The sequence below is a fragment of the Prinia subflava genome, chromosome 3 (genome assembly GCF_021018805.1).
Source record: "Prinia subflava isolate CZ2003 ecotype Zambia chromosome 3, Cam_Psub_1.2, whole genome shotgun sequence".
Classification (NCBI taxonomy): Eukaryota; Metazoa; Chordata; class Aves; order Passeriformes; family Cisticolidae; genus Prinia; species Prinia subflava.
In genome coordinates, this window is record NC_086249.1 from 37,007,367 (window position 1) to 37,024,428 (window position 17,062).

At 39.4% G+C, this 17,062-nt stretch overlaps 1 protein-coding gene across 3 annotated transcripts in view; it reads right to left on the reverse strand.

The window, feature by feature from the left end:
- Window positions 1–17,062, reverse strand: part of ATP8A2 (ATPase phospholipid transporting 8A2) — a 280,952-nt gene that overhangs the window by 141,602 nt on the left and 122,288 nt on the right. For all 3 annotated transcript variants that reach the window (XM_063394699.1, XM_063394698.1, XM_063394700.1), the window contains 2 exons: window positions 6,847–7,030; window positions 2,706–2,816 (listed from right to left, as the gene is read on the reverse strand). In XM_063394699.1, the coding sequence (XP_063250769.1) occupies window positions 2,706–2,816; window positions 6,847–7,030 (295 nt within the window). The remainder of the gene's footprint in view (window positions 1–2,705; window positions 2,817–6,846; window positions 7,031–17,062) is intronic.

The following is a 17,062-nucleotide window of genomic DNA, read 5'->3' on the forward strand; positions in this document are numbered from 1 at the left end:
TTGCACACCTCTGCAAGTTCTGTCCAGATGTGCTGCTGCCAAGCCAGACCATCACTTCTTCCTTTTCTCTGGTATTTGCCAAGTATCAGGGAATAAAAGTTATGATAGCCTCAGTGCCTCTCTGCTGCAAAAGCCATTTACATAAGGCTCAGTAAGCCTTCTATCTATTCCTCAGGTGTTAAAACTCCAGTGCAATAAAACAGATACAGTAACAAAGGTATAACTGGCAGTCATATTCAGGATGTACTTTTTCATTCAACTGTATAAATATTTACTTAGTACAATCCTTCCGAAGATACTTAGAAAGTAGCTCAAGTTCAAATCCCTGTTTCATTACAATGCTAAAAGGATATTCCCCATTCACCACATATCCAAGCAGAAAGTATGGGTAAATATTAAACTTGTCCAGAGCACTGGGAAACAATCAAGAACACATCATATACACAAGTAACAGTGTAGAAGTGCCAGGCATTTAACTACCTTCTCTCAAGTTGGAGGATTTATTCCCTTGTGGAGCATCTCTTTCACGAGCATCATTCCATATCACAAAGTTATCAGCACTGCCAAGCCTCACAGCACATACACAAAACAACCTCTCTTTCTTTGTGTAAAGCTAAGGAGGGAATTAAAGATCTCCTCTCTCTACCCTGTATCCCTAGGATACCAAAACTGGCGTCTCTTGGGTTTCCAGGAAATTTGGTCAGTTTTACACAGTTTTGGAGGGTAAGTTCCTTAAGGCTGCTAGTAAAGGAAACTCACCAGGGAAAACCAAATTGAGCTCTTCCCATTGCTGCAGGACAACAAAATTATTTCTGTCACATCACCTGCCTTAAAGCCTTAAACTTGCTCCCAACTTCTGTGTAGCACAAGCAGAGAGAGGTAACTGAGGTGCAGGACTGCATCTTGTGAGACATATTTCAATGCTCAGGTGTTGGATGGAACTGACTCATCCTCAGTCATGGACATCAGGAGGCACAACAGCTCATTTGGCTCAGGACAGTTTTCAGAAAGAAGTGAACACAGTCTAAGACAATGGAGAGAACCTCTGACCTCATATTCTCAAAGCAGACTTGGATTTTATGTATCATATAGAGATATCTGGCTAATAAAATTCCACCCTGGGTAAAGTAATTGAGCTACGTCAGGATGGAGGTCCCAGAGAACTCCACTTGTATTCAACCCCTTGCACAGCTGCTTATATGGGAAGGCATAGTTTTGCCATACACCATTTGATGCCGAACTCAATTGACTTGTCAGACTATGGTAAAAGAAACAAAGACACATTGTACTATAACAAGCTAGAAGCAGGAATCCCAAAACTAATTTTCAAATTGAGAAAAGAATCCTAGCAGGAAATCATGAAGCTATTCTCTGAAAAGTTCAGGCAAAACCCCAGCAATAACCAGCCATGCTCAGTAAGAAACACACTAGAAGAGCTCTTTTTAAAGCTATTTATATTTTCTCTGCACAATAACAAATATTGTTATCATCTCCAATAGCATGTAAAAACCATTACTAAAAACAGGATGTACAGGATAACTCTCTTGCAAGCAGACTAATGAGTGTTGAAATTTTAACAGATAATTCAGAAATAGCACAGGAAAAGTGGAACAAGTTAATGGACAATATTTGTTCCCTAATGTCATACACAGAAGATGATCAAACCCTGATGGAGTCAGGAATATTGACCATTATATGACTTACTGAATAGCAAAATATTACTCACCCACTATCTCCTCGAATTGATATAGCTACCTGCCTAATTATAAATGTTGCAATTTTCTATTACCCTCATTCCTAGCTGCTCAACTGTACAAAGAATTAGAAAATCTAATATATATGCACATATATTAGTAAAAGTGATCAACATTGTGGAAATTGCTGGACCAAGTGATCACTTAATACCCAACTGATCCAACCACTGACTTCAAGTTCCTTGAGTATTTCTAACTAGACAACAGCACATTACAAAAATCCCTTCCTGATACATCCTCCCTCCTAAATTCAACATTATATTCTGCAGCACGAGAACTACACTCCTATCTTAAGCACACCCAAATGGAATGGTAGTAACAGTATTCATCCCTCTTTAAAAAACAGTTTCAGTACTTGACATCTTCCACCCAATTATTTTCAAAATGCAGTTATTTTAAATTAGGTTATTTATTAATTTAATTATTAAATCAGATAACCTGATTCATTTTGTAAAAGAATGTCATTCACAAATTTATGTTCTCTCTTTCCAAAAAACAAAGCAAACTAATTTCAGTTCCAGATAGCCTATGATTTCTGTAACCTGGAAGGAACAGCTACAGTTTTTCATAGTTTATAATTTGCCTATTAAACGCTATTAAATGAACTTTTCATTTAAATTTACCCCCAAATTCAAGATTTTACAAATATAAGTACTAAGTGAAATTCTCCATGAATACAAAGATGCTATCAACAAGAGTGTTTGCACAGAAGGAATGCCTCTGACATCGCATATCCAAAGCTTCACAGTACTGAAAACCTTTGGTTTTCCTTTACAGACTTTAAAAGATTCAAGTGAACTGATTTGAGGAAGGAAAGTGAATTTTAAATTGTTAAACATGGAAAAAAATGGCAGTCCTTCTTGCTCAATCCATTTGGGTGAGCTTTTCTACTTACAAGAGATGATGTAAGGAATAAGCACCAGTAAGACCCATCCATTTAGTTACTCTTACCTCAATAATATACAAAACCACATTTTTGTAGAAGCAGTACAGTATGCATTTGGTAACTCGATTGTAACTCCAAGCACCATGGACCAACAATAGCTTCTCCAAGTAGGAAAACTGAAAGACAGAAAAGAAGTATTTACATATACGAAGAAAACTGGTTGAAAGTAAACACCTGTCCTCATGGAAAAAAAACCCCTCAAATCAGCCCTGAAAGCTGTTCAAGTGCAATATTTAAACAACAGAACATGTATGCAAAAAAACAACTCTTAAAATACTTAAAGCTACAGTCTTTTTTGTAGCGTAACTTCTGAAGGTTTAAATGGTGAAAAGTCTTCAATTGTTATCATCCTCCTGATGATAAATCAATGATGAGGGATTAAAAGGTTCAGCATCTCCTTTCCCTGTGTAAAATGACAAACCTAACAATCAAAACTCTCTTGAGCTGAAATAAAATACACAAGAGGAAAACAAAAGATGCATTTGACACATTAACATTTTCTGCCCACAAAATGTATGTGACTGTGTGTAACATAAAATATTGTATAAAGCAGCACTTGCCAAAAAGGGTGAGTAAAAGAATCTTGTATAATTGTGTACCTTTTAACACTAGAGTTTGAACCTCAGATGAAGCTCAAATTCAGAACATTTGAAAATGGGCTTTTATGGAGCCAGTGTTGTAATCCAGACTGGGAAAGGCATAATTTTCTAGTCTTGGCTTTGTTAATGAACCTTTTTGTGACCTGCAGCATTCCTCTTTTGCCCAGTCACCCACAGCTCAAAGTGATGACTGTATTTACTGTTTAGTATGCGTGTATCTAAAGGGATCTTAGACAGTAGGGTAATTATTTGCTTTGCTTCCTTTTCCACAAAGTGACTTGACAGGAAAATCATGACTTCCTAAATTTAGATTCTAGATCATTTATTTTAACCAAAATTTATTTGAAATTGAAAGCTACAGTAATGAGTTAGGACTGTCATGAGGCAGCTCTGCTCCCATGTTTTCCAGCAATGAAATCACTGAACCACAAATCCTGTAAGGACAGCCTCTCTCCCATGCATCAGCAACTCAGATCTGTTACAATACACCAGCAGAGAAGGAGAGAAAACAAAAGTGAACCAGGCTTCACTGTTCTCTGCTTAATTTGAGCAAGAGCAATAACTGGAACGCCCCCGAGGGAGTAGCTGACCTGTTAGACCCCTAATGCCTCAAGTTAATATGCAGGAGAACTACAACTTTCCTCATCAAAATAACTAACAAAACACCACCAAGGTGATGGGAAACTCGTCACAATGTCCTTATAAGTAATCCCAAAGCTCTTGTGGAGAATAGTCAGATACAACCTGAGAACCGCTCTCTGCCAAATCTAACGAGCAACCATCTTGGATGTGGCCTTCTTGAAAGCTCAAGGCAACAAAATCCTACCACTAATTGCTCTTGTCTGTGCTCTCATGAAAACGAGAGGAAGATACTCAGAGCCTAAAGAACACTCTGAACCTGCTCACACCCGTGAAGAGTCCCTTTAAGACATGGCAAAGATTTAAATTTGCTTTGATGCTGATGTTGTGCAAATGCACAGCTACTGGCACAGAGCAGTACAGACAGGGGCTCTACCAAGACACTGTCCTTGTTTGGAAGCTCCTGTACTTACAGCATTTTGAATCAGCAGGGAACATTACAACCATCTGGCCAGTCTACCTGTGAAACAGTCTGTGGAAGTTTTTACAGTTGTCTCTGTATCCATCCTAGCATAGCCTCTTCCATACAGAGATTATCTTCTAGAATCTATCTTGACTGAAGGATGAGGTGATGCCATGTTGGGGGGTGTTTAAGACAGTGAAAAAGCATCCACAAAACAAGCCAATTTTTCCAAAGAAGAAAACTGAAACAAGAACATTTGTAGAAGAAAGAAGCTTCCTTAATTAAGAAAAGGAAACAGCCCCTAGACACCAGATGTTCTCTGGATGATAAAGCTATTTACTGAGGAAAAAAAGTTATTAAAGTCTACTACTGTCTCTCTAACTAGTTAGGTCATTTGATTTGGGAATTCTCTAAATGGAGGTCACTGGTGCAATATCATTTCAAGGGAAAAGGATGTTTCAAACAGATGCTCCTTGCACCTGTGGAAGCTATTTCAAGTGGAGTCAGACACAAGTTGGCTTTTTATTTTTGTTTGGTTTATGCTTTGATTCTCCCTGGAATCCCAAATGAGCCTATATAGAAACTCTCTCTTCTCCAAGTGCCTGCTTCTGGCAGCACTGCATTTGAAATAGCATTTGAACATGAGATGCTACATTACAGTGGTCGTCTTAAATTACTCAATAAGAACATACTCTGCCTTCAAGGCATGCACATACAGTAATGTTTTAGTGGGAGTTATATGTCTTCACTGAAAGAAATACACTCCACGGAGATCAAGTTTTTCTTTTGAACACTAATTTACTTTTTTTTAAGCACATACTACCACACAATCTTAGTCTCCTCTACTAGAGGGATTTTTTTTCTTTTTTGCATGTTTTCTAATTTAATCAGTACAAAGTTTTTCTACACAATCACAAAAAACACAGTTCCACAGTGTTTCACTAATTTTTGAAAGCTGCAATTCTGTGCTGGTGTCACCAGGTTTTATTTCATACTGAACTAAAAAGATTCATCATTATTGTCAGTAACTCGCTGTCTGGAATTTAAACCAAGAGCAACTTCCATGTTCTAACACTAAACTGAAATACAGGGGGTTTTGTTAGTGCAAAAGCAACACATGAACGTGGAATTACTTCTCCAGATTCAACGCTTCTGCAACACAGAAGAAATTACATATGTAGGGCCTTCTACGGACAAAACTCTTGCTGTTTATGCTTAGTTACTAAAGCAGAAGTAATAAATTATCTGAGGAAGTCCAAGTAAAGAGCATTCCATTAAGTTACACAGCAGAAGCTATATATAATCCACTGAAACTAAAAATGTAAAACTCATTACAGGATACCAGAGACAATGACTATGGCAGCTCCTATACTGGTATATATTTGGAATATGCTACTGTTTATAACAGAAAAACTTGGTAAAACTGCCTAAAATTCTCAAAATAGAGAGATCTATCTTGTGAAAGGTCTCAGTTATTCAAACCTGAAACTGAGTGTTCTTCATCAGAGGCCAGAACAGAGCAGCAATACAAGACTGCCACTTTGCTTCTAAGTAGAGTTAACACAATAAACACTTATCTGTGCATACAGCAGCATTATCCCTGCCTTTTCAAAACCTCATCTGCTTCTGGAAGCTATCAAAAGATGGCAATATTCATGTCACTTGGTAGAACAAATCTGACTACACTCTGCCAGAAGGGAACATCAGCTGAAGCTCCGGTCACTGAGGAGACAAGGGATTGTCTCTGCTTCCTGTCAGCTCAATGTGGTTTTGCCCTGTTTGTCTCAAACACATAGAGAACCTCAGGTGTAAAAAGTATTCAGAGGATACTCAGCAATTGAAGCATCTTTTTCCTTTCTGATTTTTCTTTCCAAGTCTTGATTCTACATTGCGGTTTCTTCAGCAAAACAAATAAAAAAGGCCTTAAACTCATGTTTTAGCTGAAGTAATCAGTTCTGAATTTGACGAACTAGTTTAGGAGCACTCACTCAAATAATGTTCAAAATAACATATGTAAAATGAAAATGCTGGCCAGCTCTGTAGAACTGTGATCAATTATTGGATGCAACACGGGGGGCAGGGGGAAATAAAGATAGAGGAGACACCTCAAATTAAGAACTGCCAAACAGCCAAATCCTCCCACACACAATAGTACCTACCCATAGTAAAAGAAGTGTTTGCACCAGGACAGATCTGTTACTTAAAAGTGTAGTAACACATTCATCACAGAAATTGCTTCTCCCAATTACTGAAGAACCAAGATATTGTACCAAGAGTTGTCAGCAGGAAACCAAAACTTTGAAGAGAGGTGGAGCTTTGCTCTGAAGAATACAATATCATAACAAATACCCAAAATATATCCAAAATATGTTCTAGGCAGCTGGAAAAGGAAACAGTCAGACCTGCTTCTAGCTTGAAGGCTAGAAGAAGCCATTCGAGCACTACATGGCTGCACAGTGCATTTCTCACAGGATGCTATGGCAGTTGTTCATTCTTGCATCTGACCTGTGCAATGGCATAATCCGAGCAATTGGTTGCCTGCATGCCCTCATTGCCACTGATCCCCACTCCAACGTGAGCTGTCTGGATCATTCCTACGTCATTGGCACCATCCCCAATGGCAAGTGTTATGGCATTGACGTGTTTCTTGACCATGTCTACTATTTCAGACTTCTGTAGAGGAGATACTCTGAAAAGGAGAGAAAAAGGTGTCAGTTTCTCACATGCTGAGCTATGTGCCTTTCCCAAAAGAACAGCTGTAACCTACATTTAGAAGTAATCAAAGGCAGTTGCTGGGAAGTTCCTTTATTCAACAACTAAGCTTCAGAACCTGTGCCAAACTATTTCAGAAGAAAAAATAGCTTTAAAAATAGTTTCACTTTTACCTACTTGCTGATAGCTGATGCAAAAGAGACCAAATCTATATGAAAGGTTTCAAAGCTTTGCTTTCCTTACCCAGCCCCTCCTAACTGGCATAACACCGGTGATGTTATATTGGGAACACCGAAGTGAGTTTCCCCTTCAGCTATGACAGTTTACAGATTAACAGTGCAGGCCTCCCTGCCTCCTGTCATCACCATCCAGAAGGAGAAAGACCACAAACACATTCAGAGACATTTTCAATGATTTGCAAAAGATACTGCAGGCTTACTTCATTATTAAACCACTTCCGTTTAACATCTTTATCAATGATCTCCATGAGGGGACTGAGTACACCCGAAGTCAGTTTGCAGATGACACCAAGTTGGGTGAGAATAGTGATCAGCTGGAGGGCAGTGAAGCCCTGCAGAAGGATCTGGACAGGTGGAATTGATGGACCAAGGGCAGTTGTATGATGTTCAGCAAGGTCAAGTGCTGGATCCTGCACTGGAGTCACAACAACCCCGGGCAGCATTACTGGCAGAGAAGCTGCCCAGAAGAAAAGGACCTGGGGGTGCTGGTCAGCACAGCTGAACATGACCCAGGCTGTGCCCAGGGGGCCAAGAAGGCCGATGGTATCCTGGCCTGGCTCAGCCATGGTGTGGGCAGCAGGAGCAGGGCAGTGACCGTCCCCCTGTGCTGGGCACTGCTGAGGCCACTCCTCCAATGCTGTGCTCAGTTCTGGCCCTCACTGCAAGAAAGACCTTGAGGGGCTGGAGCGTGTCCAGAGAAGGGCAGCGGAGCTGGGGAAGGGTCTGGAGCACAAGTGCTGTGAGGAGCAGCTGGGGGAGCTCTGTTTGTTCAGCCTGGAGAAAAAGAGGCAGGGGTACATACCTAATCACCCTCTACAACCACCACAAAGGAGATGGTACCAAAGGGGAGGTGTCTTGACCCAAGTAAAAGATGGTAAGTACAAAAGGAAATGGCCTCACATTGTGCCAGGGGAGGTTTAGATTGGATATGAGGAAAAAAATTAAGGGAAAGGGTTGACCAGTATTGAAACAGGCTGCCCAGGGAAGTGGTGGAGTCACAGTCCACAGAGGTGTTTAAAAGTCGTGTAGATGCAGCACTGAAGGACATCGTTTACTGGTAGACTTGTAAGTCATAATTATCTTGAAGGACTTTTCCAACCTTAATGATTCTATTCCCTCCTCCAGCTAACCTCCCCATTTGCCAAGCCATCTTTCCAGTCTCGGACTATGCAGGTCAGATCAGAAAGCATAAGGCCACTTCCTGATCTCACATGTCTTGTGTGCTGGTGCAACTCAGGCTGCAGCAATGATGTTACTCAATTCCAACTCAAAAACAAAAGATTGACTCCATAATATCTGAATACTCCTATCAGATTTATTGGCAGTTACTTTAACCTGATTCTTCGCTCATTTTGTATCAGTTTCAGTCAATAAAAATTCATGGAATTCAGAACTGAACTAGTCTAAATGAGGCAAAAGTGGGAAAACACTCAGGACTAAGTTTCTAAATTAGGTAAGATATCCAAAATGCCCTTTTGTCATGGAAAAGGTAGATCAGGTTACCAAATCATATGAAGTATTTTGGAAATACCTACATGTAGATTAAATATTTCCATTCTAACACCATCTGTACAAACAACACTAATTCCTTTCACCATCAGTTTTAGTTAAAGTTCCAAATTATTTTGTATTTCCTTAAATAAAGCTTTAGACAAAACTTTTCCACATCTCAAGTCAGTCACATACCACTCAAAAAAATAATGTAACCGATATCTCAAAGCTTTACTATTAAAACAAGGGGAGAGTAGGGAGTTTGGGATGTAGAAGAGACAGAGGTTTTTTACATGGCGTTTTTGTTTTAAACAGAGTTTACATCTTGCATGAGCAACTTAAATAGCCATTTAATACACCCAGGATCACTGCTGATCAAAAAAGGCAGAGTTATCTTGTTCAGCATTATGCTTTATGGCCTTAGTTTTGTTTAGTGAATATTTAAATAAGTGTTTTATTAGTAAACCACTCTTAAAATAACTAGATAAGTAATTTGGGGAAAAAGAAACTTGCTAAGCTTAAACTTCACATGTGAACTAAACCACGTGAGAATCTAGCAGCTGTCCTGTTCCTAAAAACCACATACAGGAAAAAGTTGACTAAACCATAAAATTTACTTAATACGATTGGATAGATCTATTAAGCACTCCACTACCTGGCAGTGAAAACACCACTTGGCACTGTAGAGGCACAGTTAAATGACCAACACAAAACCCCAACACACCAACCCTATGGAGCACAAAAGGTGTTGGGTTTTAATTACAAATCAGCTCTGAGTATCATCCACACCAAATTTTAACTTTTCTCTCATACATGCACACACACACATTTCTCCCTCTCCCCCAACACTCACATAAAATACTAAGCCATGAGCAAGGAGTCAAAGGGACTTCAAGCCATAAAATGGGAACTCCAGAGGGACTTGGGGCCAGCTGTGGAGGATTTGGATTGATAAGTGCACAGACCTCCATTACCAGCCCCAGGGGCACCTCCAGTACACAGCACCATATACTTTTGGCAGTCCCCTCATGCAATTATTTCTTCACAGCAAAGTACTGCACATGCTAACAGCCTTCTCAGACATACACTTCTCTTGGAATTTCAACTTGTGTTCAATTACTTTTCAGTTACATAGCAATAGAAATACCTAAGAAGAGCCCTGTTTTCAAATATGCTTACAAGAGCAGGGGAAGAAAAAAAGACAAATGTGAACAGCATCTCGGACTCTGTAGTTTAAACCAGCAGCTTGTCTACAGACACTTCAGACATGACCAGAATGTGGCAGTGATGCTCAAGCTTGTTCTAGCGCAGTTTAGCTGGGACATGTCAAGCAAGCTAATGCAGCCTGTGTTCACTTCTGTGCCTACAGTGTAGGTGTGGTTTCAGATTTTAAGTCAACTTTGCCATTAGCGGTCCATTATTTGGCAAGTCAAGGAAATGTCTCTATAAAAATGCATTTATCAGCTACATAATGTACACAGAGTATGCTTTCATTGTCTTGACCAAATGAACTTAATTATAGCCACAGTTACGTAGCATGCAGTGAATGTTTAACATCCCTATATGCTTAGTAAGCCTAAACAAACTACCAGAAATGCTACATGTGCATTTTAAATAGCACAAATATTTATGGACTTGGTTTAAGAAGATGAAATCTAAGACAAGATTTCAGTGCAAAGTGTTACTTGATTGTACTTGTTTCTCCTAAACTGTAGCTCTATAAAATGCATCCTCTTTGACACTTCAACAGCAAGTACAGCCCGCAACTCCAGAAAACATATTTTGTTGCTGCACACAGTACATGAGCTACAAAAGCTGCAAATTGAGATGATTACTGATTTCCTGAGGGGTTTTACACCTCTCCTCTCCCAACTCACTGACTCAGCCTCCTTATAATCTGTTTGGCACCAACTGACTGCATTAGGTGACATTAATCCACTTAGCCAGATGATCAGAGCTGTGGTACAATTCTGCACATTTGATAAGCTGTCTACAGGAAGAACTGAAGATTATAGCACAGGATACTATTGAACTACAGCTCCCCCAGGTATAGCCAAGTTCACAAAGATTATGGACAAATACACGAGTTCAAAGTAAAAAGCACAAGGAAAGAACTAACTTCTTTGCAAAAACAATTCTGCAGTGACAGAACTGGTATGTATTATTAGATGGAAGATCCCTGGCTTTCACTGCAGAGCTCACTGCAACAGGATCAGGAAGTAAGCCTTGCCTGGATATACACCCAAATAAGAATTAAGATATGAATAAAGCATCAGTTGCATCAAAATCTTCAGCTTACTCTTGTATTCATTCCCTGGCCAGACAGCAGTGCTTCTTATAAAGGTTCTTTGAGTGCCACTCAAGAGTTCACTGAAATATTTTCCTTTATACAGAAGTTTTTATTTCCTCTGCTCAAAAATGTCTTTGACAACAGATTGACTCTCTCCTTTAAACATACTTGAGGAAAAAAAGAAGTCAGGTTTCAAGTACCACAACTGTAGCGATAGCTACAATCTGATAAGATCAAGTCTTCAGATTCTTGCTTGAACTCCTTCCCTGACAATCTGAATTTAGCCTACACAGGCTACAGGAGAGCCTGAGGTCAAGACTTCACCTTCATAAAGTGTCTATCATTCAGCATCTGGCTGTGCAATATAAAGTGTCCATGGATCCATCCTGAAGAAGATGACTGATGCCTTCGAATCACATTGTCTCCTCTGTAACAGGATGGGTAGAAGCAAGAGAGGGCACAAAGAACCACACCTTGTGAAGAAGCTGGGAGAGAAATGCAGCCCAGACCAAGGGATTCTCAGAAAGATATGGACCTAATTATCCTTAGGTTACTTAAATTCATACGGAAACAGTGAAAGGAGACAGGGGGCGAGTAGTTTTCAGGTAACAACACACTGTATTGTTATATCAGGAAATACTTAAAGGTCCCTTCTGAACTTTGAGCGGGCTCGTGCAAAAATAGCACAGGACACAGCACAGAGCAGTAACACAGATGGTTTCCAATGAGGATGTCAGTGGCTTCCCACTGACTTCTGCAGACCAGGTCCCAATGGAAGTTTCACAAAAAAAACAAACCCAAACAAAAACCAACCAACAAAAAACCCCCAAACCAACAGTGAAGTGGTGATATTTTAAAATAAGTATCAAACATTTTATTTAGAAACTCCTTTTGGTACCAAAGTTATTTAAAACCTCAAAAGTAGAAACATGAAACCATCAATTTTAACTAAGCAAAGCAACAGAACTTCAACTTAAATTTTTAATGCACTTCAACTGCTTTAAAACAATCAATTCTTTTACTGCACACTTTGTGCAGTCTACAAGGCTATCCCTCTTATTCCCAGAGTCCATCTAATATATCAGGATGGATGCAGCCACAAATATGATAGGAAGCACACGATCAGCACAAGGATCCCTGTGTCACACCAGTCAGCTACACTCCACAAGATCTTGTCAGTAGGAAGTGATAAACAGCTTTCCTAATTCTGTCCCTATGCACACCTGCATTTATTGCAGTTACAGATTTATTACAGATGTATGACAGCAACTGATGACAACTGTAAATAATAATTCTCACACAAGGCCCTTAAACTACAGCTGCATCACTGCAGATGCTTCAAAACATACGGACATAAGCCCAGATGTGAAATGAGAATGCAGTATATCAGAAAATAATTTGTTTCATTTATTGCATTCCAGTCTAAAGGACCAAATAAGGCCAGGATTCTGCTACAGAACTAGCAAATGAGACTATCAGTTGTTTATAAAAAGATACACGATCAATAAAAATAAAGTAAGTAAATCCTACCAGAGTGCTTTTATTCATAAGATATATAGAGAGACAAAGATTAGGTAATTTTTAAGAGATCAGTTTATATCCAAACTTACAAGGCCATGAAGAGAGGTAGTCCCAAAAGCTCTTCCCTACCTAAGCCAGGCACAGTTTGATACTGATTGTCAGCTGTCTGTCCTGTGTTCTGCCACATGTGTTGGGTTTTCTGGGGATTTTTTTTTGTGGCTCCCTTGCACAAAATCAAGGAGACTAGAGCATTTCTGTTGAAGATTGCATACTTTCCACACTCCCAGTTCGATACAAAATACTCTGAAGACACTCTTACCCATGCTTTTAAAATTTTAATGTTCATTTGTGAAAACAGGAAGGCAAGAAAGGAAGCTGTTTCAAGTATTACTGTTTTCTGCTTCCATGCCATAACAGGCATAAACACAAAGACATTAATGTCTTTAACATGAAACATGAAATTGATATCCTACTTCCCTGAAATGCCTTGTTAATGCAACACAAAAGGCCCTTAAGAGTTTACCTTTATTGCAGTGAACATGATTTTACCCTGTTCTATCATAAAATACACCAGTACTTCAAAAACGCTCGGTGACCTCATCTGCAGAAAAGGCAGATGAGAGACAGCCCAGAAAGCTGAGAGATATGAATAACATTGTCCTAAGCGTACGCATTGGTTCCCAGAAGAAAAAGCAAGATAAATTAACACACCACTAAAAGTAATGCTCAGAAAAGAAGGAGCACTACCATGACATTATATTTAGCAGTTCTTAGTTACACAGTTGATTTCACCTGATGCACACCAGCTTGCAGATTCCAAGCACGTGTCATCCAAACAAGGGTTGGGCCTGAATTGCAGTCCTGATGCCCTGAGATATATTGGAGAATCTTATAATGATACATTAACTCACAGAAGAAAAGTGAACAAAAGCAGACATTGCCTCAAAATGTACCTTGCATTGAAGCTTTACATTTAGTAAATTCTCTGAACTTCCCTTCCCTGCTGATAACTTTCATAGGACTGGCTCTGGTGCAGTACTTACATTTTTGGAGTCAGGACTGGGTGAACTGATGGGATAACTTAATGCTCAGAAAAAGCACCAAAGGAATTCATCCAACTCCATATAAGTGTCTTCAATGGAGACATCTCTATCTGCACTAATCACTCCACACTCCATTTACAATCAGAGAGAAACAGGCACTTCTAGAGTGCAATTCATCTGGCTTTAGACATGTACTTTAGGGTTGCAGTTCATCTCCTCTTAAAACTGCCTCTTTCTCTCAACCAAGGTAAAGGGAACTGAAGGTAAGTGGTTCACATGAAAAAGTTGTAAAATTTCTCAGGATAAAGCTCTTCTTTTACTACTGCAGTGCTAAATACCTTTAATTTAATCAACTCCACAGGCCTTTGCTCTCCTGTTTTCTGGTAAGGTAGAATGCCTGCTTCCTCCTGATATGGCCATCTGATGCTGAACTGACTGACACACCTTCCCTTCTTCTAAAATCCTCACTCCTTGACTTTGCTTCCAGCTCTTGCTAAAACTTTTCTATAGCCTCATCTCTTTTGAACAGACAGCCAGAAGGCTTACCAAACCTTTACTGGCTTCTGTGAGAACAACCTCAGCTTTGTCATCCTTTGTCATTTCATTTGCAGTCTCACTTCTCCATACTTTTTTTCCTGAGCAGTCCTTCAAACTGCTTCACTCATCCAAATTTATCAGACTGGTTAAAGTCTTTTCTTAATTTTAAAGAGTTTCACATGCTATTTCGCCCATCATCAGAGTGTCATTTCACCATATAATAAATAAGAAAAAAATCTTCCCTCAGTTTTTCAGTCTCACTGGTGTGCCAGTTACACACTTGACTTTCTGAGCAACATGTATTACCTCTAAATTTAAGCTTATCCAGAACAGGATATTTTAATGCCTAGCAGGGCTCTAAGTCAAAACACAATCATGCTTCTACATACATGCTCACAGGACGTGGGGCAGTTTTTTAATTTAATGGTTACCAAAGCAGTTCCTTCTGCATCACTTTAGATAGATTAGATATGTCTTTTCTTAATATAAAGCTCTCTTTGTAAAGATAAAGGCCCTGAATTTTACAGTCTTCTAAACAGAAAGAACACAAATTAATTTAGTATCTTTTTACTGCAAAAAAAAAAAGTTTTTCTAATTGTGGGTGGGGTGTTTAAACATATGTATCACTGGGGAATTTCTCACTTGCATTTCATATTTCAATAACTCATTTGCCTTTTACAGTTGCTACTGAAATGATCTTCAGAGGACAAGGGCTAGGAAATAATCCCTTTATAAGATGGAATTGAGGTATTAAGCAGTGTAACAAACACAGTGTTCCAGGGAACACAGGGTTAAGTTTCAAGTCAGCATCTTCTTCGTCTTTGATATCCCTCCCTACATGCTTCTGTCTTGACTGCCCTTCCCCCAATCTGCTTTATGGGGCAAAGATTAAATACTGAAAACCTAGTTTGGAAAACAAATTATTTGGAAAATGATGAGTTGGCATAAACACAGTGTTGAATGAAAGACTGTTTTGCATTTTTCACTGTAATGGTCACTAGTGGCAACAGCTATATGTTTTTAAAATGAAACTAATACATCAAATTAATTTTGAGCTTCCTTTACCCCAAGCTGATTAAGGCACATTCATTTCCATGCTAATCAGCCTGAGCAGTTCTCATGCAACACAAAAACCAGTCTTTTTCTAATGACGGAGCAAAAAATTTCAGTCTGCAAAACGTACAGATTAGTCCTTTTATAACCTTGAGGATAAGCACACAGAGCCAGCATGCATGCATTTCACATAGCAGAGCTGTTTACAAAATTTTGCAACACATGATGAAATTAAGTGACGATTGACACTATGTCAATTAATAAGCACATCAGCCAATTTCGCCAGCCTCTGCCCTGTGGTGAAACCAAAAGATCAGTTGGAAGAGCCAGAGTGAGCCCCTCTGGAAACAGAGCAGCAATACAGTGAGAGCATCAGTCATACCACATACACGGCCATCATGGAATCAGAAACATTAAAGTTGGAAAAGACATCCAACATCATCAAGTCCAACCATTAGCCAAGCACTGCCAAGTCCAGCACTAAGCCATGTCCCTAAGCACCACATCTACACATCTTCCAAATACTTCCAGGGATAGAACTCAACCACTTCTCTGGGCAGCCTGTTCCAGGGCCTGACCACAATTTCAGTGATTTTTTTTTTTTTTTCAATATCCAATCTAAACCTCCCCTATGCAACTTGAGGCCACTTTCTCTTGTCGTGTCACCACCTGTGAGAAGAGACCGAGCGGCATCTCCTGGTAACCTTTCAGGAGTCTGACGGGTGCTTTGCTCCTCCACTCAACTACAGCTCAGAAATACAAAATAAAGCTGCTATGGACTCCATTACTGTTGTAAACTACTGCGGCTTTCAAGATCATGTACCTAAGAAACAAACTACGAACACTGACATGGAAGGAAGATGAAGGGATACGTAGCTAGTAGATTTGAGAAAGTTTGCTATTTCAGCAGCACTACAAGCACTGACAGATTTTTTTTCTTCCTTCTGAATTCTAGTAACTCTGCATGATTTTTCTCCCTCTCTGTGAAATGTTTCCTGGAATTTAATATCAAAATGCATATACATGATCAATTTGCAACTACATGTTATAGTTCAAAAGCCTAGCATGCTCCTGGAACAGACAACAAGGCAGACACAACCCGGAGCAGGGTGTCTTACGCAGTATTTATCATCACAGGGGTGCAATCATGTAGAGGACTCACTTCCTAAAGTGAAAGTGTGAGCCTTTCAATTTCAAAACTATCAGTATACCTGAAAAATCAGGGTTTGCACGTATCAGGCAAGAGAGGTGAGGTCCCAAATTATCCATTACAACACCACCAAAATGCAAGTTATTTCCCACCCTTTCCTTAAGTTCAGCCTCTATTGAACAAAATGCCTGCAAAGTCCCTAAACCATTAGACATTAAAAAAAAAAAACACCTGAGCTTCTGTTTTCCACAATCTCTCCACAGCTAGGAAAACTGAGCATCAGTGTTCCCACTACGATTACCAAAAAAAAAAAAAAAAAAAAAAAAAAAAAAAAAAAAAAAAAAAAGGTCAGACCACTTTTATATAGAAAAGCCATTGACAACTCAAAGTCTGACAGGGATTGGCTCACTCTTGGTCAACTATTAAATCTGTGCTCTGTCCAAAGCCAGGTTAGGTATTAACTTAGAGCAGAACATTCATAGCATTCTCACTACTCCCAAACACAGGCTGAAAGAAAGGAACTTGATATTAACCTCTAACCTTAGACTCAAAGCAAGTAACACTGTTTGAGAACATTACTCCTTTATTTTTCCTCCTTCCCCTCCTCACTCTTTTCTTAGCAAGATCAGTTATTCACTAAATCCATGGTTAAACGACAGCATTAAAACACAGCATCCAGGGCAAG